Source organism: Scardinius erythrophthalmus (assembly GCF_964197995.2).
Source record: "Scardinius erythrophthalmus genome assembly, chromosome: 9".
Taxonomy (NCBI): Eukaryota; Metazoa; Chordata; class Actinopteri; order Cypriniformes; family Leuciscidae; genus Scardinius; species Scardinius erythrophthalmus.
The window spans coordinates 12,950,383-12,970,480 of NC_138229.1; the positions used below are offsets into that span (position 1 = coordinate 12,950,383).

At 39.7% G+C, this 20,098-nt stretch overlaps 2 protein-coding genes across 4 annotated transcripts in view; one reads left to right on the plus strand and one right to left on the minus strand.

Annotated features, from left to right (window-relative positions):
- cUnh14orf119 (chromosome Un C14orf119 homolog) lies at positions 1–1,967 on the minus strand. Of its 2 annotated transcripts, none has more exons than XM_081374507.1 (3): positions 991–1,967; positions 486–904; positions 1–394 (listed from the first exon to the last, which is right to left on the minus strand). In XM_081374507.1, exons 2-3 carry the CDS (start codon positions 900–902, stop codon positions 221–223), a joined length of 591 nt encoding a protein of 196 aa, XP_081230633.1. In that variant the 5' UTR covers positions 903–904; positions 991–1,967; the 3' UTR covers positions 1–220. The 2 variants fall into 2 exon arrangements, with proteins under 2 accessions (XP_081230633.1, XP_081230632.1); XM_081374506.1 differs by having other exon boundaries at positions 1,261–1,480.
- acin1a (apoptotic chromatin condensation inducer 1a) overlaps positions 1,422–20,098 on the plus strand; it is a 27,422-nt gene continuing 8,745 nt past the window's right edge. For both annotated transcript variants that reach the window (XM_081374493.1, XM_081374494.1), the window contains exons 1-7: positions 1,422–2,180; positions 6,896–6,961; positions 7,079–7,190; positions 11,794–11,852; positions 12,240–15,203; positions 17,144–17,296; positions 17,474–17,562. In XM_081374493.1, the coding sequence (XP_081230619.1) occupies positions 2,043–2,180; positions 6,896–6,961; positions 7,079–7,190; positions 11,794–11,852; positions 12,240–15,203; positions 17,144–17,296; positions 17,474–17,562 (3,581 nt within the window). In that variant the 5' untranslated portion in view covers positions 1,422–2,042. The remainder of the gene's footprint in view (positions 2,181–6,895; positions 6,962–7,078; positions 7,191–11,793; positions 11,853–12,239; positions 15,204–17,143; positions 17,297–17,473; positions 17,563–20,098) is intronic.

The window sequence follows — 20,098 nt, forward strand, 5'->3', positions numbered from 1 at the left end:
TGAAAAACATTTTTTATTTTAGGGGAAAAAACAACAGGTTTTTGCTTCCAAACATGAACTTTTTAAGAGTAAACATAGTGCTTGAACTACGGCCACATGCATACCAAGCTCAGCTTTTCAAAAACCCATTTAACAGTATAATAGTCCATAGGAGACTTGGTTTCAGTTACATTTTGAAGAGTGAAAAAGACAAAACAATAAAAAACATTGTATGAAGACCTCAATCTCTGCCTGCTGTTCCAGCAACCCGACTATAGAAGTATGCAACAAAGGTTGGGTCCTTTTCCTCTAAGCTGTTCAAAAAGGCATTTCTCTCCTCTTCACTCCATGAATCAAACCACTGAGTCCACAGTCTTAACTGGCATTCAAAAATGTTGGGTGGGCGATCATTCACCTGAAATGAAGAGACAAAGAGAATACCCGTGTTAACATACAGATCATACAAAGCATCTTTTGACATAGATGGATGGAAAAAGTTATAACACCTGTAGTGTGTTGAGCTGGTCTAATAAACTAGACACCTTTCCAGGCACTGCCTTTGAGATCAGATCTTCCAGAAATCGTTGCTTCTGGACAGCGTTCCATCCAAAATACCAACCAAGTACACATCGTTGCTCCTGAAGCGTCACGAAAGTCAGCGGCACAGAGTTTTCTCTGGAACCCATGTTGAGGGATGTGCAGGACAGAGCTTCCAGACGTTGGGGGACGATGCCTCCTGATGCAGGGGGAAAGTCTGTGATGGAGACTGGAGGATGGGTTGACCAACCTTGTCCATCAGACATTCCTAACTGTGTAATGGTGTGCTTAGAGACCTGTGTATGGGACAGATCTTCCACTGTAGGGGGCATCATGGATGCATCTGGCTGGCCTGAGCCTTGTAAAGCCTGGTGGAACCAAGCCATTTCTAATAAGGTCAGAAAAAGGAGGATTTCAGCAGGCTTGACTTTGATGGTACTAAACAAAACTATAGCGTTAAAAGAAACAGGTTACCTTAATGTTGAGCATTTTCATAACTTCATACATTAACTGAAACAAGGCACCTTCATGCATTTAACATACATCATTACATCGGTTCAAAGGCTTCGTAAAACTGTTAGCTTTGCATCGTATCATGACTGCAGTAGGCTACACTTGTATTCACTTCCTTGTTAAGACACACTGTGCTTGCTAACGTCAGATTGCTAGCTGACCAAAACAAACGGGTAAACTCCGTTTTAAAACATTACTTGAGTCAGAGTGTCATTTTAAATAAAACGTCACCTTTTCTTAGCTGGATTTGTCACCTTCGGTCAAAAAATCATGTTGTTACTTTCAAAATCGGAAATTAGAGGGTAAATAATCTCGATTGAGCCGTGAAGCTCAAACGGAGCCGCTCGATGCGTTCTGTTGTTCAATAAACCGCTCGGACACTAGGGGGCTTTGCATATTGTGATGTCCTATTCGTGAGACCGGTTGTTTTTTTTTTTTTTTTTTGGATCGGATCTGCTCACAATACTGCGTCTCGCTGCTGACGAAACGTACCGAATGAGTCGTTCGTGAAATGTACTGAATCCGTTCACCTTTCGAGTAAACAACTCACCAACTCGTTGAACAGAGAACCGGCTCTTTTGAACATGTCCGATTCGGAAAAATTAAGAAACGCACATAGCCTCAATAGGCCATGCTATGTGATACACAAAATCTCAAGATCCGAAATTGCATCTATTATATTATTAAGCCTATATAGACCATGCTTAAAAAAGGTAAATGTGTTATTAAGACGGTAATATTGGAGGACACATTCAGCATACATCTTATTGATGATGCACACAAGAATATAAACGCACAGCCTTAATGGATTTATGTTAAAAAGGAAAATGAAATAAAATATTGTAATAAGAATACATGTTTATTGCCTGTTACTTTGTAAAACATCAAACAACTTTGATGTTTTCTGTCTGAGCTTCCACCCCGCCTCTTCCGGAAGCGCTCGTGGCGCGCTGACGTCGGTGAGGAAGGCGTTGCGGTCCGCGCGAGCTACAGAACGAGCGAAGGGAATCAAGATGGCGGACCTCGAAGACGTTACGCTGGACGGGAGGCCGCTCCATTCGCTCCGGGTAGCGGATTTGAAAGCGGCGTTGGAAGAGAGAGGGCTTCCGAAAAGCGGACAGAAGAATGCTCTCATCAAGAGGCTCAAAGGGGTGAGTGGGAGTTGCTGTTTTCTCTGCTCCGCAGAGTCCGAAGACCGTGATTCGGAGGCCGAGCGTCGGTGGTCTCGCTAGCTGCTAGCGCGCACTAGCTGGGGTGCTCATGCAGTTTGTAGTGTGTCATCATGCCCCCCCACTGTTGCCTGTTTGTGTGTATGTGTGTGACATGCAAAAGCGGCGTTTATTTTCTATACATGTGAGTTTTGGGATGGAGCAGGCGTCGCTAAGGGTTCAGGGCGATGCGGTTGTGTTTACAAGTCTCAGGATGGCTGTGAACTGTTTTTTTTAAGTTGTCGGCGGGTTCGCGCTTTGTTAGTGCATACGGTGTTGGGGGGTGGGGGTTATTTAACGGGGGGCGCACTTACTAAAAAGTCCTTAAAATATTCATTTTTGTAAGGTTAAACACGGTTTACCCCTTGAATATCATGTGCTTTTGTTGAAATAAACACTGAGGTCGCATCGCAGTTGCTTTGCGTCGGTGGGAGGATTTGATTGATTGATGTGCCGTGCAGCAGCCGCTTTGAAGTTTGATCTGAAAGTTACTGTTACTGAACAGATGTAAACATATGTCTGTGTCAATTTTCTGAATGGATTCTTTATCTTATTTCGTGCACTTTCTTATTTGATGTATGATACAATCAAAAGGTAAATAAATCAGTGTGCTTGATTTATTAATAATCCGTAAACAATCACTGAATCGGTACATGATTTCTTTTAGCATTTTTACTGCCTTTATTATTAGATCGTACGCTCTGATCCATACAAACCACAAATATTCATGAATAATCACTTTTGACCACTACTGTACATAAGCAGTTATGTCCGGCCTAGATAAAATTGACATCTCATACAAAATATTAAAAAATTGTAAAATATTTTGTGCTAATAAGCATATTGCATAGTTGTGCTTGGAGTCAGTTGTTTTATTTGTAATAATGCAAAAAATAATTTTTGGCCAGGCTGACAGAAATAAATTATGAACATATGCAAAAACAAGAGAGAACCAATGAAATATTAATAACTAATTATTATTGTCTATCTTAAGAGATTGACCTATTTTGATTTTTTTTTTAATTACAGATACCAATTATTTGTGTGTAATGTTCCCGATTTACAGAACCAATATTTATTTGTTTTATTTCTGTTTTTGACAATTATAACAACAGCACAGATTCTGAACTGAACAAACTCTTATTTAAAACTTTTTAAATACTGTAATTTAACTTCTGCATCAATAAACAAAAAGAGTCTGAAAAAGTGAAAAAATGAAACTATTTCTTTTAAATAAAATCTTTGATCAGGTAAACAAACAGGGATGGAATAGAGCATGAAAAATAATTCTAACAAATTTAAAAAACAGGGGTCTATCAACTCCCAAAAAATATAAGCATTTGTTTTAAACTACAGTTTTAAAGGGTTTATGTTTGATATATAGGCTAAAGAGTGAAGAGAATGGAAGCGAACACTGTCAGAAAAATAAACAAAAGAGTGAATACATCATCGCAATTACCGAGTCCATCTCAATCTGGCATGTTATCAGAATTATTAATAATGTCGGTATAGATGATAAAATAGTTGCTGACAGAGCGCTGTTTTTATCTGTGTTTACACAGAACTTCTCTCGCTGAGATAATTAATTTCCACAGAGCTGTAATTATTTAGATGTTTATTAGCTAAATAAATGTTATAGTAGACGTTAATATAATTCAAGGAGTATTAAACGAGTGGATCGTGATAAGTATTTCTGAGCCTCAACCCAGTGAGTGAAAGGCACTATGAACGCGACTTCATGAGACTAATGATGAGCTTAGACAACAGAGAGAATTAAATTTAGCGCTTTTATTTCGAACATGCACTTACTCATGGCTGTTTTATTTAATTCATGGAAACTTGATTTTTTATTGGGACAGGACTGTGAGTTTGTCTCTATTTTTTAGCGCCAAGTTTAAACTAGGCTACATATCAAGCATTCATGTAACACATCTTATTTGTGCATTAAAGGCAGTTATGTTAAATAAAGTTTAATAATTAAGGGAGGCAAGTTACATTACCTCCGAACACTCCTGTTGACTCATCTTGCCCACAAGATGGCGCCATTCATAGGTGAATCTGATATTACAAAACCAATACCCGATTATGGGAAAATGCTTAAATATGGGGAAAATATCGGTTAAACCGATTATCGGTTGACCTCCAGAGCTCGAATTTCGGTTCGGGTATTGCGCATAATCATTCCCGCAGGTTTCCGACTTATAATGTGGGAAATTCCCGCAAACATGTAGGTTGAATGAGTAAATTAATCCACACAGATTATAAAATCAAATCAGTTGTTTTAAAACTTTCTGCGAGACACAATTTCACAAACTGCGTGAGTAACAAAAGTTCGCAAGTAACAAAAGTTATTTTTCGCGGATTATATCACTTTAACAGTAAAAAAACCCCACAAAATTGTCAAAATTCCAGTCTTGGTGTGCATCCTCGTAAACAGTAGGTTATGTCTTAAGCACAAAACGCACGTGACAGTATAATGAAAACAGCAATGGATCCGTGCACTAGCTCTTAAAGTGACAGCAGCCTAATATGTGTCTGTCATTAATTTTGTTGTCAAAACAACAAAAGATGGCTTTAATTTTAAGGAATCAGGATTAATAGCCTATGTATTTAATTTAGTCGGGACTAAAGTACTATCCAGTGTTATTTTACATTTGATTACTTTATTCAGTTTCTGTAGTATTTCTTAATACTAGTATTAGACCTATCCGAAATAGAGGTCGACCGATATGTTTTTTTTCAGGCCGATGCCGATCTTTTGAAATCCGGGTCGGCCGATGGCCGATAAATGCTGCCGATTTATTTTGGCCGATTATGTGCTTGTTTTTAACCTCTATTTGAAAGATAAAATGTAACACAAATAATTACTTAAGATAGGCTAGACAATTTCTCAACAAAAACATTTATTGAACACTTTACCAATCTGCACTTGTACAAAAGACAAAAAGACCTTGAGATATGTTTGGTAATTGTACCTGAATGAACTGAAAATTAATTTGCTACATTTCAGATTAATATATTTGTTTTCCTTAACATTTTAATTAACAGTAACTTAAACACTTTGCTGTTTGAATGATGTCCTGATAAACAAAATGACGGAGTATGTTTTTATGTTTCCACTGTTCGATCGCGCCCGCGCCTCACACACACACACACACGCGCGCGTTTGCACACAAATATAAGTAAACACTTTGCGACTTTAAACACTCGACTTTTCGATCTCGATCGCGCTCGCGCCTCTCTCTCTCTCTCTCACACACACACACACACACACACAACATATTCCAGCATTGTAATCTTTACATCGCAGCCGGAGCTACAGCGGAGCTACAGATTAGGTGTCCCTAAAGAACCCGCGTATCTAACAGTAGTTCCGCATTACTTTGCACGCGATTTTTATTTATTTTTATAGCGTGTATTCTCCATGGAAATTTATACACCGAACCGTGACGCCTGTACCGTTTCGGTTCAATACGAATACATGTACCGTTCCACCCCTAGTCTACAGTGAAATACAGTCACACATTACACTACTGTTTGGCCAGCATTTTAACCGTGTTTAATCCAGCTACTAGCTAACGGAATGATAAAGTTAACTGCTGACTAGTGTCAAGTGCAGCGAAGCGATGTTTCTGTTATTCCGTTTTCAGAGCATCCAAGAGAAGCACAGGCATAACAGTAGCACTGAAATGAAGCACAGAAATGCGTGTTGATAATCGGTCCGGTAGATAACGGTCGTTAAGGCACCAGTGCCGTATTAGCTCCGGGTCTGTCTGTAGCTACCCAACCCTAGCGATAACGACGCTAGCAAAGCAAAGCCAGTCCTTCACTAGCATATAGTTGGACTCTTTTTTTATTACTTATTTCTCTGCATTGAGTGACAACCCTCTCAAATACAAGACACACAAACAGAACAAATAAAAGTCTCAGATTCACTGTCTGTAAATTCTTGCTTACTTATTGTGACATGATAGCAACCCTTCTGTTGTGCTAATGCAACCTCAACTACGCTATCAATTTCAAAGTAGCCGAACGTCATGTCGCCTATTCATGTTTTTTCTCTAAGTTGACAGTAACATATCAAAAGTTTTTAATTAAATATAAAGGAGTTTTCTCCAAGGAACTTAGCTCCTTCCTTAAGCACTGGATGAGGTCTGCTCACTCTGCTGGAGAATGACAGGCGCAGCGTGCGTGGAACGCATGTTCCACAACAACAACACTAGGCTGCCCACAGATACGCCTGCCTAATAATCGGCTTGATACACTTGGATATTGGCCGATGCCGATTATGTTAAAAATGCAAAAAATCGGCCGACCGATGAATCGGTCGACCTCTAATCCGAAAACATTTCTTTATTTCCCTTTATTTGTATCTTTATTCTATTGTATTTATTTGTGCTACTTTTTTCAATTTAATTCAAAGATTGAAATCAAGCTTCCTTGTGTAAACTCTTAACAACAAAATCCCCCCATTGTAAAAACACAATGAGTGGGCAAACATTTAGGTGAGATAAATTTAATAAAAAAAATTGTCTAACCCCCCCTCCCTCATGTGTCCATGAATTTAAGAAATATAATCAGCTCTATTGTTTACTTCTACTTGTGCAAAGTGAATGTAGTATAGATAAAATGTGTTTGTCATTCTGCATGTGCAACAGGCTCTTATGTTGGAGAACCTTCAGAAAACCTCCACTCATCACATTGGCCTGCAGCCTAACTCCCGGGTGAGCCAAACTGAGATGTTTTACAGTAGAAATAAGCATGTTACTGTTTGTTCTTGTGTGGATGACTTAACTGCACTATAACAACCGTACCATTTTGGATGACGTGTGTTTGTTTAGATTGGGGAGGAAATGAGTCAGAACAGCTTCATTAAACAGTACCTGGCCAAACAGCAAGAGCTTCTCAGGCAGCGATTGGAGAGAGAGGCACGAGAGGCAGCTGAAACTGATGGTGAGTATCTGAAACCAAATAATGCTAATAAACTTAAATTGTACCTGTGTGTGTGTTTAAGCTAAATGTGTATAACAATGATGTTAGCCAACACAAATGCTGCATCATTGTATAAATAGGGGTGAACTATAGAAACACTGTTGACTCTAAAATGTAGAAGAACATTCAACATATGCTAAAATGTAGCTTTTGTTAATATGCAGAATGTTTTGGTATATAGTGGTGTGGACATGCCAAATCTGTTTTGATTGTTGTAGAACATGGTTGTCTATTCTACATCATGAAATTTTTATATATATCAGTAGCTGGCGGTGCATTTCACACCTAGGCCTTCAGTGGTGTCCTACCTGAATTAATTCCACCTCTCAATATGCTTTTAATAGCGCACAGACTCTTTATAATTGTTGTAATATTTCTGTTTTATTTTGCACCGGCAGTTATAGGGTTAATGCGGTGAGTTCGGAAAAGGCCGGGTAGAGAGAAACGAGGCTGGTGCGTTTGTGTACAGTTGTTCTTGCGTTCCGATTAAAAAGTTCAGAAACGGAGCCTCCCTTGTCTGTCGTTTTTCAGACGCTACAATAGTATGAATGTTTGAAAAAAAAAAAGTTTCGATCATAAATTTACAAGAAAAATTAAGAAGAAAATCATATTCAGCACAAAAATAAAGCATTATACTCACCAAACCTACTGATTATTTTTACACAAAATCCATCCTAATTTCTTTTCTCAAGAAGACTTCAATTACTCTGTTGTACAGGTTATCTGTGCATTTCAGTTCCAACAAGAAGTCTTTTCTATCGAGGCTAATACTGAAAGTCGAGTCTGTCTCGTCAAATTTCTGGCTTAAGTTTTAATTTGCTTTAGGGCTGAGAGAATGTCCACTCGACAGAAGCAGTGGACAGTAACCGCCAAACATGACGATGTGTACAGCTGCCCCATGCTCTCACCCAGATTTTTTTGAAGGAAATCAATGAGATCTGCCTTCAAAATCAGACATGGCATACATTACAGTCAGTTAAAGGTATAGCGGAGGATCTTTCCGAATTTTAGATAAGACCCGCCCTCTCCACTTTTTGAAATGTTTGATTGATTCACCAGAATGATTGACAATTAGGAGGACCAATAGTATAGGTGATCCACCCGGAAGTAAAAAATCCTCCGCTATACCTTTAATTCTGTTTTTACCCAGACAGATTGAATAGAGTTCCGTGACTTTGCGTTAAGCTGGATAAGGGATTTTTTTTTTTTTTTTTTTTTTTTTTTTTTTCTTCGGTAGGTTTGAAACTGCTGAGGGTTGAGGAGGGACAGAAACATTAATTTGTGGGTTGAAAAACTATTAAATCTACAGGAATACATTTTAGTTTATGCAGTTAGAGTCACATGCGGTTAGCTAGCTCTGACTACTAGTAATAGTACGCGCTCTGACCATCAATCAAAGGACGAGAGAATGCCAAAGTTATAGTACGCCTGCTAAATGCCCCCCGGTGCCAAAGACATAATAAATACATAGACGCCCTACTGGCCGCTTTCGAACGTTGCTGCGATACGTCAACGCGTCCGCCATATTGCTGAGGGCAAGACTGCGCTGTAAACAATGCAAGTGAATGGGTGAGCTGCGTTTTTTCTGGATAAAAACAAAAATAACGTTTAACCGATTTCAGTGGTTTGTACGTGGTGTACAAAAAGTTCCATCTCTAGTTATTTAAATATAGTTAGACTTATAAAAAAAAATGTAATAAGGAATTGTCAAAGCTTAGGCTTATGTATTTGGCTTTTTATAATTGGATAAGAATAGGGATGGGACGATTACCGGTTTCACTATAAACCACGATAAAATGTACTGACGGTTAGTAATATCATTAAAACCGTGTTTAATTATCGCGATTTTAGATCCTGTTCAGCCAGCAACAGCCTGACGCAGGCACAGCGCACAATGTTATTTTTTTTTATTCAAGAAGGAATTGCTAAAGGCAGTGACCGTGCTCTGGAGATTTTTCAGCCTTTTAAGAGAACCAATTCTGAGGTGTGGTCATATTTTGGCTTTAACAAAAGTCCTGAGGGAAACTCTATCGAGGATGGTCACCCTGTCAGCAGAACATGCACAAAAAAAAAGTCGCTGCAATAGGCGGAAACTTCAGATCTGCCGAGTCGTCTTGTGTGACCATCACCGACTGTTGTATAGCGAACGCAAGGCAAGTTAACTTTGACCTCAATACCAAAACTACGTCTGGGAAATAATTGCGCATAAAATGTTTTTAAGTTGAACTATTTTATATCAATCATATGAAGCTTCCGCAAAGAAAAGTTCGCAGCAAAGTGGCTCAGCCAAAGACGAACTAACAAGTTCAAACAAGACTATTAAGAGTGACATTTAAGGGATAATAATTTATATTCATTATACACTTATTACACCGATTTTTTTACCACATAATTACGGGGATATTGAATTGAGATTAATGTTTTAAATCTTACCTGTTTATAAATCCATTATGTACAGCGTACAAAACAATCGTTCAGACAAGATGATCACAACAATATTATCAAACTCTGTAAACAATAAATCAACTCTGATTTAATTTTCAATACAATTAAAAACGGAGACGCAAGACAAGTTGTATTTGAATGAAACGAGAGAGCGCGTTCATTGTGATACATGGTGTAACGTCTGTCAGAGAGTTTGAAGTCTGCCCAGATGAAGAATACAAGACAGTGCAAATGAACTAGTAGTTCCACGAGACTTTTACATGTTTTCTCTCAGTTAAGCACACTCTTAACATACATGTCGAAGAGCGAATGTTAAAAGGGAAAAGAAAACACTCTAAAACACGCTACAAATCAAAGTGGAAGTAAACACATTATAATAAAACAACGGTCAGTAGAGCGGTCATCTTCCTCTTTACATGATCAATCTCACTCTTACTGTGCGTGCTCCCATACAAACAGCATGCATACAATAACGTACGCCATAGAAGTTATCTTAAAGGCACATCCACATTCATGTCATGAACACTACTTAACACTAGGTGGCCGTTACAATGGATGTGCGCGGTGTTATAATGCGTTACTATTGACGACTGTCATTATAAGGAAGGAAATGCTTTAAAAAGTGCATAGAGCTGCTTGTTTTATTTGTTGATTTTCAAATATAAAACTTGTTGAAATGTCTTCAGTGTGAGCATCAACTCTTTTTGAACACTTTCATCTCGTTTTAACAAAACCGTGATAATATTGATAATCGCGATAATTTTGGTCACTAGAATCGTGATATTAAATTTTCATACCGTCCCATCCTAGATACGAATTGTGAAGACCCCCTATACTGAGATGTAATTAAATTTTCACATTTAAATGAAATAGTTTATTGTGGAAAAAGCATGTTCTGTCTTTAACCCGATTTTAGCTTTTCTTGTGCTTAGAATTGACCGCCATTGAGAAAATGAAACAAATCAGTAAATACAAATCACACCGGCAGGCTTCTTAGATAGATTAATATTTCGATTTCAGGAAATTTGACTTTATTATATAAAATATATTTAAGCTAAAACTATAATATAAATCATGTCAACTGATGGCTCAACTTTCACAGCTTAAGTTAAATAGCAACATCGCTAGCTATTATAGTCTGACTGACTCAGGTGGCCAACTAACGTTACTATATTACTAATTATATAATGACCAAATACAACCAGAAACAAATGTTCAGTCTTGCTTGTGAAAAATTCCCTGAGACCTGTTTTCAATTGTGCAGCCCCAAGCTGCACACGAAGCAGGCATTTTTCTCAATTCCCGTTTTGAGATTTATGGGAAAATTGGCCTCTGCAATATGGCTGCGCCATTGACGTACGATCCAGCGGCCAATAGGGCGTCTGTGTATTTATTATGTCTATGCCCGGTGCAGTCAAATCGATATCTGATTGACTGATTATCTGATTGAGTAAAACAACAGTTTCTTTGCTATTCATTTTAAGCTACAGGCGCCTGCACTATCGATTCTGAAGGCAGATTTCTTTGACCCTGGCAACACATATTGGCTGAAATATGATTGGATAAAAGCTCTATTGCTCTAACATAAACATGCACTACTGGAAGCAGCGGAACCAAGAGAAAATCTATGGAATTAAGAGAATGTACTATTGGGAATAATTTAATACACATTCATGGAAAAAATATATTAAAGCTCAAGTCAGTGATTCTGATTCTTTTCCAGCAGAAAAGGCCTATATATATATATAGCACTTTAACACTTAAAAAAATTGGATTGATGTAGTATTTAGATTTGAAGTAAAGAAAATAATTCAATTTAGATTTTCTTCATATGAAATGATGGGATAATTCTGATGATTATAATTCTGTATATACCAATAAATTAAATCTTTGCACAGTAACTTTGTTCACTTTGTAATTTCATTTCTATATTTTTTTTTCTGAAATACATTTTAAATTAAAAAAAATTCCTGAAATACTAAAAAAAATAAAAACATTGTATTGCAATAAATGTACTGTTTAGACCTGAAATGGCTGTGGACATGTCTATTATAATTTGATTCAAGTCATTAATAATTTAGACTTCATTTATTTAATTTTTTTTTTTTTTTTTTTTTAGGAATAGACCATGAGGATCACACAGAGGCCAATGACAGTATCTGTACTGCCCCTAACCAGGTTAGAAATATTATCAATCCTCTGTTTCTACAGTGTTTGCTCAAGTTTGGACCATGAATTCTTACAAAATTAATATTTTGGGTAACACTTTATTTTACAGTGTCCTTCTTACATATGTTACATGTACTTACAATAGTATTAACAGTTAATTATGCATATTTACATGCAACTAACCCTCAACCAAACCCTAACTCTATAGTAAGTGCATGCACTTAATTAATATTACTCAGTACTTAAATATATAATTACGCTGTAACAATGACACCGTAAAATAAAGTGTAACCATATTTTGTTTGTAGTCATGCAAGGTAAAGAAATTTATTTATTTGGACATTTGTTGCATGGCCTGAACTTACCTTCCATGTCCAACACATGTATTTCCACCAGGATGTTGCCCCATCCTTAGTCGACCAACACAAAGGAGGTACAGCAGTTGGGGTGACTGCGAGTGAGCGTGATGAGCTCAAAGAAAAAGAAACACCTGGGCAGCCTTCCCCCTCCACACCTGCCCAGCCTGGCGCAATAGCTTCTTTGTCGGTACGGGTTGTTGGTGAAAGAGGACCGACTTCAAGCCATGTAATGGCCGACAGTGATGATGACAGTGAAGGTGGGGATGACAATGATGGCAAAGAGGCAGAGTGGAACGCCAAAGCTCAACGGAGTCGTCGAGCACAGCCTCCAAAAAGCCAACCAGTGAGGGAAAGATCTGGTGGCTCACAGCAACAGCAGCAGCCACCCCCCCAACATATACCTTTACTTTCACAGCAGCTCAGACAGCCCACTCCTCCCCCATCTCCCCCTCCTGAACTCTCTTTCCCACTCCCAGACACCCCTAAACAGAGCCCCCCTAGTCCTGGAGAGCCCCCGTCTAGGCAGCGCATATCTAGCTCTTCAAGCTCTGGTAGTTCCAGTAGTGACAGTCGTAGCAGTAGCCCTGAACCAGCTGGGGAGTCCACAGAACGTAGACCAGGCCCATTGACCTTACTGGCACGCAAAATGGAGTCTGAGGGAGCTTTCTCTGGGGCGGGAAAGCGTGATAGGGAGGGAACTGATGGACAGAGAAGCCACCAAGAGGGAGTTGTGTCCGCAATTACCCACACAGCTAATGCAGCGTCAGTTCTGTCATACCCTAGTTCAGTGATCTCCAACCAAGGTGTTAGTGTTGTTAGGACAACGGTGACGGAGGAGAGTGATGGCACGAAGCAGGATGAGGGTAGTCATCTTTTATGGGAGCAAGAAAACAAAAAGAGGGAAAGGCAAGGGAAACAAGGAAGGCTGAAAGCCCTGGAGAAGGAGAGAGAGGAAAGGGAGAAGTTATTGGAACAAGAGCGAGCACGAGTTTTGGAACGGGAAAGACTGGAACGAGAAGAAGCTCTGAAACAGGAGAAGGAGAGGGCTTTACAGCGAGAAAGGGAAGAGAAAGAAAAGGCCTTACAGCGGGAGAGAGAAGAAAGGGAGAGGTTGGAGAGAGAACAAGCTTTGGAACGAGAGAAACAAGAAAAGGAGAGACTAGAGAGAGAGAGGCAGGAAGCTTTAGAGCAAGAGAGATTGGAAAAAGAGAGGCTTGAGAAAGAAAGACAAGAACGAGAACAAGCCTTAGAGAGGGAGAGACTCGAGAAAGAAAGACGACAACAAGCTCTAGAGGAGGAGAGATTGGAGAGAGAGCGGCTTGAGAAGGAAAGACAAGAACGAGAACGAGCTCTAGAGAGGGAGAGATTGGAGAGAGAGCGGCTTGAGAAGGAAAGACAAGAACGAGAACAAGCTCTAGAGAGGGAGAGATTGGAGAGCGAGCGGCTTGAAAAGGAAAGACAAGAACGAGAACAAGCTCTAGAGAGGGAGAGATTGGAGAGAGAGCGGCTTGAGAAGGAAAGACAAGAACGAGAACAAGCTCTAGAGAGGGAGAGATTGGAGAGAGAGCAGCTTGAAAAGGAAAGACAAGAACAAGAACGAGCTCTAGAGAGGGAAAGATTAGAGAGAGAACGGCTTGAGAAGGAAAGACAAGAACAAGCCTTGGAGAGGGAGAGACTCGAGAAAGAGAGACAAGAACGAGAACAAGCTCTAGAGAGGGAGAGATTGGAGAGGGAGCGTCTTGAGAAGGAAAGACAAGAGCGAGAACAAGCTCTAGAGAGAGAGAGATTGGAGAGAGAGCGGCTTGAGAAGAAAAGGGAAGAACGAGAGCAAGCTTTGGAAAGAGAAAGACAGGAAAGAGAAAAGGCTCTTGAGAGGGAGAGGCAGGAGAAAGAAAGGCAAGAAAGAGAGCAAGCTTTAGAGAGAGAGAGACTGGAAAGAGACGCTGCTTTGGAGAAAGAGAGACAAGAAATTGAGAGGGCCAAAGAACAAGAAAGGCTGGAGAGAGAGAGAGCTTTGGAAAGAGAAAAACACGAAAGAGAAGCTGCTCTGGAACGCAAGAGGCAGGAGCGAGAAAGACTTGAAAAGGAGAAAGCTTTGGAAGAAGAGCATGAAAGAGAAGTGCATAGAAAAGCAGAGCAAGAGCGAGCGTTGAAAAAACAGAGAGAGGAGCAGGAGACTGCTTTAAAAGAAGAGAAGCAGAGAGCCTTGGAGGAGAGGGAAAGACTTTTGGAGCAAAAAAGAGTGCAGGAGGAGAAAGAAAAGGCTTTGAAACACGAAAAAAAGGAGGAACAAGAGAAAGAAAGTCGTCTTCCTCCATGGAAGCGTGGTCGTGATATCAGTGGTTTCTCGAGTCCATTGGAGAAGCCAGATGAAAGTAAGGCTGGGGAACCACAAAGCGCCGGCAAAGATGCTCAATCTTCAGAGTCTGTCCCACAACAGTCACCCACACTTGCAACACCACCATCCCCTCAATCTTCCTCCAAGAAGTCCCGCTTCCTTAGAGATACCCCTGTGACAGTTCCTCTCCCATGCTCGCCAACGTCTGTGCTGAAGAGACCTCGTACTTTCTCAGACAGCCCGATGTCACAAGCCCCCTCAATTCCACTAGCATCTAATCCTGAGGAATCGGTGCAAGAAGATGCTCAGCCCCCTCAAACATCAGTCCTTGTTGCAGCACCCCATGATTTTGAGAGCAAGACCCCCAAGGTGGCCACCCAACAACATGCACCACAAGAGGAAGAGAAGATGGAGACATCAAAGAACAGCGTTGCAAGCAAAGACACTAAACATGAGATGTTCAGAAGAACTCAGGATGAGAAGAAAAGAGGAAGGGAAAGGGTAAAGAAGGAGGTGGAGAAAAAAGAAAGGAAATCATCATCATCTAGTGATTCCTCTTCATCCGACTCAGATTCTGGGTCTTCATCCTCCTCGCGCTCCTCCAGTTCATCATCATCATCATCATCAGAGGAGAAAAGTCGTTCCACTTCAGGTGGTAGGAGGGTGAGTTGTTCAAATGTTCCTCATCTCTCTCTCTCTCTCTCTCTCTCTCTCTCTCTCTCTCTCTCTCTCTCTCTCTCTCTCTCTCTAAACACTTTAAAGACATCGCCCATGAGTATCGTAATCGTCAAGTGTCAAAATTAAGTTGCATGCTTCTCAAATAGCTTCAGCCAGCTATGTGTTAAAATAAGTGTCCAAAGAACTCGAGAGCATTAGAGAGCTGGCATAGTTAACTTAATAAGATTGATTGCCTGAGCTATTAAGATTTTTATTTTCATGACTCCATTTTCGAACCATTGTCAGTTGTTTTTTCTTTTGCTTTCCTCTAACTGTGTAAATTAAACTTCTAATACTGAGTTACTGAGCCAGATGCTCACAAAGCAAACAAATGTCAACTTACAATGAAACTCTATGAGGCCAATATGGGGTGTTTTGCTAGCCTGGCAAGCCAGACCCACATCAAGATGTTAGGTCTGGTGGTCTCGTACAAAAATTCAGGATTTCTGGAAAAAAGTTCATGAACACATTTGCAGTTTTGGATACTCATATTTCACTATGTCCTCAATTGTTTATATTAGGTGGGTGGACAGATAAGGAAATAAGAGACAGACATATAATGTACTGGGTACAAACCAGAATAATGATTGGCAGACAAATAATTCTTAGGAGTTGGAAGTCGGTGGAAACCCCTTCTTTTCAGGAATGGATAACAGAACTAGGTAGAGTGTCCGCATTTGAAAAAAATGTCTTATAAACAGACTGATATAGTAAACCTATATTATAAGAAATGGTCCAGATACTTAACGTATTTGGAAAAGGGGCAGTAATAATTGTGTAAGAAACATGCTCACACTCGAATGTGTAATTGTGATGGTATGTATGTATGCTATTATTTTCTTTTTCCTTACTATTGTATGCCGGAAGTTATCTTAATTGTACTTAATTGTATAGTTAAGTTGTGACCAAGTCGGGGGGAGGGGATTGGGGGTTATCGAAGTAAAAATGTTGATTCTGTACAGATGTATTGAGCTGTATTCTGGAAAGTTTCTGAGAATCAATAAAAAACTGTTAATCTAAAAAAAAAAAAGATGTTAGGTCTGGCAACTCACCATAGACACGGCTCAATCCGAGGGGTGGGATGAACGGCTGTCTTTCAAATTCCCTCTGCACGCAATAGGACAGCGCTTCAACCAACCAGGGGTGCGTTTCCCGAAAGCATCGTTGGCCAACTATGGTCGCAAGTTCATCGCAATGTCCATTGAACTCTATTGGTAACGACGGAACTTGCGACCATAGTTGGCCAACGATGCTTTCGGGAAACGCACCCCAGAGCGTTTTCCCAACAGCGGAGCTAACGTTAGTTAATAGATTCAACTTTTGAATCTGGCCGGCAAAACTACGAACACATCTTCCTTTTTTAAGAATGACTTAAGTGCCGTTCTTTGCTCTTTTCTCAAAGAAAAACTTAACTCCAAGTCCTCCAGAGTTGCGGCCAAAGCCGCGACTCTGTAGTAGCAGGTAACCGTCGCAACTCTGTCGTCATTATGTTAAGCCCGCCCGGCGTACTCTATACACGATGTGATTGGCCTGACCCAATTTAGGTTTTTCCAGCACGAAAGTCAATGGAGACTTGCTAGACTACCCTGGCTGCAAAATACATTTTGCTACCGCTAGGGTGCGTCTAGATTTCTAGGCTTTTAATACTAATTGCAAAGAAAATAGTTGAAATATTCTGTTATAATTGAGCTAAAGTTATATGATGTAACCCAGAACATACTTTTAATTCAAGTGCGATAAATAGACTTTCATTTTGAAATTTTTTCACTAATTGTTTATAATGCACTTATATTGGATTGAATTGCATTGTATTTATGCCTACATGCAACTCTCTTTTATATTCCCACAAAAGCATATCTTAAACATTTACTTTCCATCTTCCTCAGTCTAAACAGGCCCAGAAAGATTCTTCATCTCAACCCACAGAAAAAGTTGGTCAAACTGTGACTGAAAAGCTTCCTACATCCCAGCGCAAAAAACGAGTCTTCACAGAGCAGGAGGAGAAAGATGTTTGCAATGAGGATGTCATCCAAACCAAGGTCAGTAAGCAACCAACTTTTGGTAATATAACTTGGTTCTTAAACCCTGACTTAAGCCTAGTAGCAGTAATTATTATCTTGTACCACTTTCTTTGATTGACATCTGTTTGTCTCAGTCTACTCTAAGAAACTGGCCATAAACATTTTTATATACAGTGCTTTTTCTATACACTTTAGAAACCCTGCCTTGAACAACAAGATGAGAAGAGGGAAACAAGGAGAAAGGACGATATTGAGGAAGATGACACTAACAAAGACACTACCAGGTCTGTCTGTTTTCTACTTTGATTATAGCCTACTTGTTGTGCACCAGAAATGAGGGATTGAATGAACACATTACTAAGCAGGAAAAAAAGGGATGGACATCTATAGCTGCTGTACAGCCAAAACAATCTTTGTTGCATTAATTTCCTATTATCACTGTAAAGCTGCTTTGAAACAATCTCTATTGTAAAATGAAGGTGACTTGACTAGATCCAAATTTCAGTTTGGTTGGAGGGTGAGATAAAATATGTTCATCATTACCCCTTTTCCACCAAAAAAGAACTGGTTCGGAACTGGTGCTGGTTCAAAGTTGGTTCAACTTGCGAACCTTCTTAGAACCTGTTTGTTTTTCCATTGACTAGAGAGCCTAGCGAACAATGTCGTTACGTCACTGTGTACGTTGCCATACGTCTTCCCAGAAACGCTTGCGCCAACTTCAAGCATAACAATTACATCGTCTTTCTGCAAATGTTTCTCCTGGCTTTGCGATCCTATATTGGGGTCAGAAGAAGATGTTTAGAATCCATCTTTCTTCAATCATTCTTTCTACTAGCTAGCACTGTGTTTTTAGCAATGGCGGTCTCAACCTTTCCCGTCGAGTTGTTGGTCACAATAACCCCGCCCCCAGCCCCCGACGTAAGCATGACGTGGTAAAAGAATGGTTCTAATCCAGCAAAGAGTTGGTGCCGCTTTGAAACCAATTTTCCTGGCCGAGAACCGGTTCTTTGGCTGTCGAAACACAAAGAACTGGTTTGTGAGTAGGCACCGGCTCCGAACCGGCACCAGCACTGCCTTGGTGGAAAAGGGGTATATGAGGTGGTTTAAGATGAAAGCATGTGCTTTTACAGTTGTAAGCTCTTTGTTTACTGTGTGAAGTTGGTGAAACTTCACTATTTTTTTAACCCAGGAAATGCATTAAAAAAACGTGGAAATAATGAATTGTACCTGTACTGTAGAAATATGCAATAAGAAGACAAAACGAACAGAACAATGTTGAATCATCAAAGAACCACAGTGTTTATGCTGTCTATGCTACAGATAGCTTATTTATAATGGTCTTAGTTTGCACGGATTTGCACATTGCTGTTTTCCACACTTCACAATAGAGCTGCATGATTTTGTTTAAAATAGAGATCACAATTATCTCTAGGTTCTGACAAAATGTTAATTGATGCAGTTTATTTAAAAATATTTTTAAAAAGTTTAAATGAATTATTTGATGAGTCACTCATAAAAAATGTCACTTGTTGTTTCATGACTGGATTAATCTGTTTTAGAATGAATCTCTTGAATGAACGATTTAATGAAAATCATTTTTTAACAGTCACTTGTTGCCACCTACTGGTGTAACAATGTAATTGATACAATCTTTATTTGAAGTTATTTTCATAAGGTGATGTATTATAATTTGATATCTACCTTAGACATCAGTGTTTATATCCTAACTATAAATGTTTATCCCAGTACTTCTGTGATAATTTGAATTATGGTAACACCGAAATGATGATACCATGTGGTTGAAAACTGTGAAGCTGTTTCATACCTTTCCATGACAACTGCTCTCTCTGGATCAGCTGCAGCGCCAACACAGATCTGAATGTTCGCTGTCATCAGACTCGTCAAAGCTTTAATAGACAAAGGTGAATCGGAATAAGATTGCTTCAGTTTTTGAATCTAGATCACTATCTTTTAATGATTATTCTTGCAGCTCTACTTAGACCATAGGATTTCAAGTTTTTTATGGCCTAATAAAGAAACCAAATACAACGTATAAAACTAGAAAACACTTAACTTATCTAGCTAAGTTAAATATTTTGTATTTTGCTACGAAACTGAAGATTTAATTGAATTAAATAAACCAGCGAGTCATTTTTGAACAGCTTGTTATACATGTTCGAACAAACCGATTCACCTCAAACGATTTGGACTTTTCAAGGCGATACAATACAACACCACAGTTTTGCTCTGTTTTGAACAGTTGCTATTGCGCTACTAATGTAGTTAAGTTAGTAGCGTCGCTAGTTTGTTTGTTCCTCCCCAAATCGGCACGTAGCTTTACTAGCTTATTTTGAGAGCGCGTTATTGAAGTATGTGTGTGGATTACTGACAGGCAATCAGTGCGGCTGCCTCTCAGCCGGTGATAATGGGGTCCTGCTGCAGTGAGTCTCGCGCACCTCCCTTTCTCTCACCCAAACATGGCTTTACTGCGCGTTTGACCAATAACACGGGGCTCAAGGTGGCCCGTTAGCTTTGGACGAGCGTTTTTCAATGAATTCGCGAAGTCCCGTCCGTTTGTAGCCATTAGGGAGGCGCTGATAGGTGCGTGATCTCACTGTGCATTGTGCTGCTCATCGGGGAGGAAAGAGAAGATGCTCAGCGCTACGCTCATGTACTCGCGTCCCACAATGCGGCGGAGCGTTGTTTGTCTTATGCATCTTTATGTGCTAGCGATATGTTAGTATCAGGGCGCACTTTATTTGAATCGACTAGTATTTTTGATAGTTTTGTCGGCCGTTCGAACGATCTACAAGGGAATGA